The sequence below is a fragment of the Diaphorina citri genome, unplaced genomic scaffold (assembly GCF_000475195.1).
Source record: "Diaphorina citri unplaced genomic scaffold, Diaci psyllid genome assembly version 1.1 scaffold3025, whole genome shotgun sequence".
Classification (NCBI taxonomy): Eukaryota; Metazoa; Arthropoda; class Insecta; order Hemiptera; family Psyllidae; genus Diaphorina; species Diaphorina citri.
The window spans coordinates 16,928-24,230 of record NW_007380437.1 but is presented as its reverse complement, the minus strand read 5'-3'; the positions used below and the strand labels follow the sequence as shown (position 1 = coordinate 24,230).

At 41.3% G+C, this 7,303-nt stretch overlaps 1 protein-coding gene across 1 annotated transcript; it reads left to right on the top strand.

Annotated features, from left to right (window-relative positions):
• The first annotated feature begins 883 nt into the window (after positions 1-883).
• LOC103519895 (teneurin-m-like) lies at positions 884-6,827 on the top strand. The gene is made up of 4 exons (XM_008484983.3): positions 884-1,085; positions 4,145-4,425; positions 5,460-5,676; positions 6,547-6,827. The coding sequence occupies exons 1-4, from the start codon at positions 884-886 to the stop codon at positions 6,825-6,827; spliced, it is 981 nt and encodes a 326-aa protein (XP_008483205.3).
• The last annotated feature ends 476 nt before the right edge of the window (positions 6,828-7,303 follow it).

The following is a 7,303-nucleotide window of genomic DNA, read 5'->3' as shown; positions in this document are numbered from 1 at the left end:
AAAAAGGGTATAAATACCGAGTGGCCTATACCGAAGTGATATCAGGGACAAATTAAAAATCTCGCCCCACCTATACGTATCTGTAAACACTGTAAATAGTAAATATCTGATTTCAAATTTAGTTCACAAATGAAGAAAACACACATCATTAATTCACAAATCAGTAAATTAATTTGTTACTACCCTGTTTATTTTGTATATCTGCTTCTCTTCTCCGCTCCCATCCTGTAGAAGCTGTCAGGGGACACCCTGAAAAAGGGTATAAATACCGAGTGACCTATACCGAAGTGATATCAGGTACAAATTAAAAATCTCGCCCCACCTATACGTATCTGTAAACACTGTAAATAGTAAATATCTGATTTAAAATCTAGTTCACAAATGAAGAAAACACACATCATTAATTCACAATTCAGTAAATTAATTTGTTACCACCCTGTTTATTTTGTATATCTGCTTCTCTTCTCCGCTCCCATCCTGTAGATTGTAGAATATAGTTTTCAACTCTGGCATTTATCAAAGCCAATTCTGTACCTCTCCTCCTCAGCTCCCTCTTCTCCCCCTCCTCCTCTCCCTCTCCCTTCTTCTTCTCCTTCTTCTTCTTCACCTCCTCCTTCCCACCCTCGTCTCCCTCTCCTCCTTGTCCTCCCCCTTTTCCGCCTCCTCCTCCTCTCCCACTCTTCTTCCTTCCTTCTCTCTTCCTCTCCTTTTCCTTTTCCACCTTCTCCTCTTCTTCCTTCTTCTGTTTTCTCCTACCTCTTCATTTTCCTCCTTTTGCTCCTCTTCCTGCTCCTCATTCTTCTGTTTTCTCCCTCCTCCTCCTCTAGTCTAAAATTCTGTTCAGGTGTGACTACAGACTTACAAGTATAGCGCTACCATTTGTATGTTTGTCCACTTTACTAAATCCATTTTCACCTCTCTTCTGATTTCAGTGGCCAACATCCTTCACTGGTCATATCAAAGTACGGCCACATGTTCTGTGTTAGTTGACGAGGACTCAAGTGGGACAGGTAGTCCCGAATCCAATCCGCATCGAAGTTTAAACCAATCAATTAGTCGAACCAAATCTGGTGCACCTGGAGGAGGTAACAGATTTAAACGTAGTGTGGAGGAGCATGACAACGTCACCGGATATGATGACGTCACAGTAGACACTTTGCATGACCTGATTGGTGGAGAGCATGAACTATCTTCTAACCTTTCTAGTAGTTCCAATAACTTTTCTGGTGTTGGTTTTGATTCACCTTTTTCATCTAATTCTCCTTTTGGTTTGAACACTTCTAACAACTCCAGTAGTGCTAGTTTTGATCGTAGTCTAGACAGTAGTGTTTTAGTTAGCACCAATGAAACAGTGAAAGATTCTAGTGAGGCAGTGTCCAAAGATTTGGATGATTCAGTGGAGATATCCACAAAAAACATTGGAGAGAATGACGATTTTGTGAAGTCAGAAGACTTAGGTACAACAACAGTCTACCCCGATATGGAAGACATAGAAATGACAACAGTGGTGTACGACTTGACACCCGAAGAGAAAAAGAAGCTCCACGATATCCAAGCTGATGATCCATTTGCTATGCTTCATGAAGACATTTTCAACTTTGGCAATATCCCTACCATTAACTTTGAATATGACAACATTGACGATGATATTGTGATGAAAGAATTCGCCAAAGTAGAAGAGCAGGAGAAAGAGAAGGAAGAGAAAGAAGACGAAGCGAAAGAAATTTACGAACATGAAATGCTCTTGAAAGAAATAGAAAACTTGAAGAAGAAGGAGAACGAAGAAAAGGAAAAGAAACTGCTCCAACAACAGCAGTATTTGAAAGAGAAGGAAAGAGAATTGTTGAAGAAAAAAGAACTGGAGGAACAGAAGAGAAAAGAATTGGAGGAACAGAAGAAGAAAGAAGATGAAATACATTAACAGAGCGGGGTAGATATAAAAACTGCAGTTTATACATTTCGTTATTGAAAAACTAGACTTCTATACATACATATTTATGATTCATACATACCTCACTAGTTATGTAACATGCACATACATGAGGGCCTACTTGTGTACTTGTATTGTAACTTAACGCAATAAGTTAAAAAAAAAAATAAAATAATAATAATAAATAAAAAAACATGTAGATGTTCAGGTCTTGTTAGTGACATTTCGTCTGCCTGCATTCTCTCTTGCTTTCCTTCCCTTTGTATTCCCCTATCTCCTTCTCCCTCTCCCCTTTCCTCCATTTACATTCCCCTTTCTTCTGTCCCTTTTATTTTCTCCTATTTACCTCCCAGTATTCCCTACCAGTCTGTTTTTCTTCCTCTCCCTCTCCTCTTTTTCTAATCTTCTCTCCCTCTTCTTATCCCCCTCTTTCCTCTCTCTCCTTCTTCCTCCCTCTGGTCTGATGGTAGACCTGGCAGTTTTCTTTCATGTCTTCGAGCGAAGTTGATTTATTTTTCCCTCTCCTCTTTACCTCCCTTTCTTCACCTCTTTTCCATCCCTTCTCCTTATTTTTCCCCTCCCCCCCCACTTGACGTTGTACGGTTGACAAGTTGATACTGTATTGTTAACCCTTGTGGGTCTTCTGTCTATTCTCAGAGAAGTGTCTCAATTCAGCTTCATTCAGATAAGTTCAGTTATTATTTTCTTACACCCATAAAATGTGAAATAAGACCTTGGTTAGATTCCGGAGCTGGGACTTTTCAGTCCTTTCTAAGCAAGATTCTAATCGTTCCCCTTTCTTCTGTCCCTTTTATTTTCTCCTATTTACCTCCCAGTATTCCCTACCAGTCTGTTTTTCTTCCTCTCCCTCTCCTCCTTTTCTAATCTTCTCTCCCTCTTCTTATCCCCCTCTCTCCTCCCTTCTTTCCTCTCTCTCCTTCTTCCTCCCTCTCGTCTGATGGTAGACCTGGCAGTTTTCTTTCATGTCTTCGAGCGAAGTTGATTTATTTTTCCCTCTCCTCTTTACCTCCCTTTCTTCACCTCTTTTCCATCCCTTCTCCTTATTTTTCCCCTCCCCCCCCACTTGACGTTGTACGGTTGACAAGTTGATACTGTATTGTTAACCCTTGTGGGTCTTCTGTCTATTCTCAGAGAAGTGTCTCAATTCAGCTTCATTCAGATAAGTTCAGTTATTTTCTTACATCCATAAAATGTGAAATAAGACCTTGGTTAGATTCCGGAGCTGGGACTTTTCAGTCCTTTCTAAGCAGGATTCTAATCCAGTCCATCGCATATTTTTTATTTTATTCTATTTTATCCTATTCTATTATTTTCAATTCCATTCTATTCCATTCTCTTCTGTTCGATGCTATTTCCTGTCAAACCACCAATGTGTTAAAATCTGGATGTCTAAGGGGGAAACTGTGCAGATTTTCAATTTTTATTTTTTTATTATGTCTTGTCTCCCTTCACATCTTCATCTGTCTCCTCCCTTCTCCCTATGCATTCCCTCCCTCATATATTTCTCCCTCCTATTCCCCTCCTATCTCACCCCTCTCCTCTTGTCAGGCCCTGCAGGTATAAAATGATTGTTTTCTTAGAGTCGTTATCATTTTGCTTCGTATGGAAGGGGAAAACGTCTCTTCAAAGTTAAATAGGGAAAAAAAGTAACAAGGGAGGGAAATCTTGAAAGAACATTATTATTTATAGATTTTTTCGACTTGGGGAGTGACTTTGGTTTGATGGCAAGTTACATGTGTATGTTGCTGACAGGTGATGGGTTTTGCAATGTGATTGTGAAGAGTTGAAGATGCTTTTGGGGGGGAAAATTTGCAAATGAGAGACGTAGGGAAGAAACTGTGTTTCTTATGAAATAGTAGGTGTTACCTAGAAACTGAATAGTTGTATATTAAGTATATGGTGTATAGCCTCGGTGTATAGCAGTGTATAGCATCACCCCGGTGTATAGCAGATACAAAAAGACATCTTTTCTTTATCCTGCTATCGCCATTCGGCGAAAGCTAAAGCCGCTACAACAGCAACAACATATTATATGGTAAAAATTCATGACAATACGTTAGGTATTTATTCTGATTTGAGGATCGTCTTTCCAAATCTGATAATCGCAAAGAGGTCATACGTACTCCTCAGCCGTAACTCCCTTTGCACCACAAACAGATCACAATTTTCATTCACCCCTTCCCCTTCTTGCAGCTGGCACGACGGGTCCTGCCCGTTCGTTTCCCCCCGACGGCACAACGTTCAAGCAAATCGAATTCGGACAGAAACTCTCGCACGAGATCGAAGGTTACGGCTATTTGAACCTCCAATTCTACCAGTCTCAAAACTCGTACGTGAAATTCGAATACAACATCCCTCGCGGCTCAAGCATAGCGGTGTATGTGAGACGCAACGCGCTGCCCACACATACGCAGTATCACATTCTGGACATTCTGAAGGGATTCAAGATTCGGAACACACGAGCCTCACACAACGTAAGTACCAACTTAATCTGGGCAAGTTAGAATTAGAACCTTAGGATAAAAAGAGATCCGAGCGAAGAGCATAGCGCATAGATATGTATAGAGTATCGAGCTAGTAGTAGACATACGCAGTATCACATTCTGGACATTCTGAAGGGATTCAAGATTCGGAACACACGAGCCTCACACAACGTAAGTACCAACTTAATCCAGGCAAGTTAGAATTAGAACCTTAGGATAAAAAAAGATTGGAGCGAAGAGCATGCGCTTAGCTAGCAGTAGACCGTCCTATTAACTATGCCACCGAGACGGATGTCAGTTTGCGCTACAATAAGCGTATTTATATCATATTAACCCATTTATTCCCCAACTTCTTTTCCCCCTACAGAACAACGTGAAACGCGAGATGACCCATTATATATCAATAGCGAAGGTTGAGTGCGAAGGGCATCCCACTCGGAAAATTTTGTGTAGCCAAAACCAGTTGGCCTCAAAGCGATCACTCTAAAGCTGATTGAGAGGCCGACGACAAACCCCAGCCGACCCCATCTGAACATGGGAAAAGGCGAAGAAGAAGAAGAAGAATCGAGCTAGTAAAGGAAAACAACGACAGAGGGAAGTGACGTCTTCAAACCGCAAAGAACTGAGAGCAAAAAGTTCTATTTAAATGCTCTTTGCTCTCCGCTTCACTCTGTACTGTACCTATTTAGCCTTAGGGGCGAAGTAGATTTCAGAAATTTAAACAAATTATCCTTGGGAAAGAAAAAAAGTCTTTTAATTGCTGTGCAACAGATAGGTTCTAGTCGTGGACAATCATTCTGTCTGTCCTTGTACAAAGGTTTGAAATGAGGATAAAATTTCATGCCTTGTGGTTGGGATTCTAACCAGCACCCTTGCGCTTAGCAGTCGACCGTCTCATTAACTATGCCACCGAGACGGATGTCAATTTGCGTTACTATAAGCGTATTTATATCATATTAACCCATTTATTCCCCAACTTCTTTCCCCTTTACCCATTTAATCCCCAACTACTTTTCCCCCTACAGAACAACGTGAAACGCGAGATGACCCATTACCTGGAACCTGGCCACTGGTTTCTCTCTTTGTACAACGATGATGGGGATGCTCAGGAGGTTTCCTTCTCCGCCATCTTGGCTCCGGATATGACACAAGGATGTCCAGCCGGGTGTTCGAACAAAGGCCAGTGTATTCTGGGCAAGTGTCAGTGTAATAGCGGCTTCGGAGGAGATGACTGCAGTGAAAGTAAGTGAACACGATGAGAAACATTTGCTTATCTTAAGGCTCGTTCCCACTTATCGTGAGTTTCATCCGATTTTTTTCCGAACGCCTTGTAGGCAATGTAATTTAAAGGAGAGTGTTCCGCTTCCCACTACATACGACACGATTTTTTTCCGAATGACAGGTGGGAACGGTCTTTAGAAATGATCCAATATAAGTAATATATTTTAGGAACTGATCCAATCCTAGATTCATCCGATTTTTTTCCGAACGCCTTGTAGGCAATGTAATTTAAAGGAGAGTGTTCCGCTTCCCACTACACAAGACACGATTTTTTTTCCGAACGACAGGTGGGAACGGCCTTTAGAAATGATCCAATATAAGTAATATATTTTAGGAACTGAGCCAATCCTAGATAATAAAACACTGAGATCCAACAATTGGCATGTAGGTAATGCGTTTACCCAGCATACTTGCAGAATTTCTACGTTGTATTTCTTTAGACAATCTTTGCTTGAGGAAAGCTTTGGTAGTTCTGCCTTCATCCGATTTTTTTCCGAACGCCTTGTAGGCAATGTAATTTAAAGGAGAGTGTTCCGCTTCCCACTACACAAGACACGATTTTTTTCCGAACGACAGGTGGGAACGGCCTTTAAAAATGATCCAATATAAAATATAAGTAATATATTTTAGGAACTGATCCAATCCTAGTTAATAAAACACTGAGATCCAACAATTGGCATGTAGGTAATGTGTTTACCCAGCATACTTGCAGAATTTCTACGTTGTATTTCTTTGATAATCTTTGCTTGAGGAAAGCTTTGGTAGTTCTGCTGCCACTGTACGGATCAGTTTGACCTCAAATTAATCACCAACATCCTCACTCCCTTACAGGCGTATGTCCCGTCCTGTGCTCCCAACGAGGCGACTACATCAACGGAGAGTGCCAGTGCAACCCCGGCTGGAAAGGAAAGGAGTGCCACCTTCGGCACGATGAGTGCGAAGTGCCCGACTGTCACGGACATGGCCATTGTACCAACGGGAAGTGCCAGTGTGGACGCGGGTATAAAGGAGTGCACTGTGAACAGGTGGATTGCCCGCATCCCACGTGTAATAATCACGGATATTGTATGGCCGGCACGTGCTTGTGCAAGAAAGGATGGAAAGGTACGTGAAAGTTTTTATCACAGGTGGATTTTCTCCAATAAAACAACCAGTTGTGTAACTTCTTGATAATGCAAATAACCTATTTATAAAAATAAAAAAGAATATTATTTTTATGCAACTGCTGAGGTCTTATCGTCAAGAAATCGAAGAGAGAAGAAAGACATGATAGGCCTAGCGCTTACAAGGCAGACGCGCTACGAACCAAGCTAACTAGGTTGGCACTTTGTTTTTAAAGTGACTGCTGCGGTGGTCAGTACTGCCCTAAAGACTATCCACTTAAATTCTAAGCGATAAAGAGCGCAATGAGATAGCTCTCATGATTATGAGAAATTCCTCAAAAATAAACCTGTCCTGTCCTAAATCCTGACCTACCTGCATCCTGTGACTTTAATCTTGTGCCGTCCTAGATTTTAAAATCTACAAAGTCCTTCCCCGTTCTCCTTCTCCTCTCCTTCATTGTTCTCTTCTTTTCTATAATATCCCC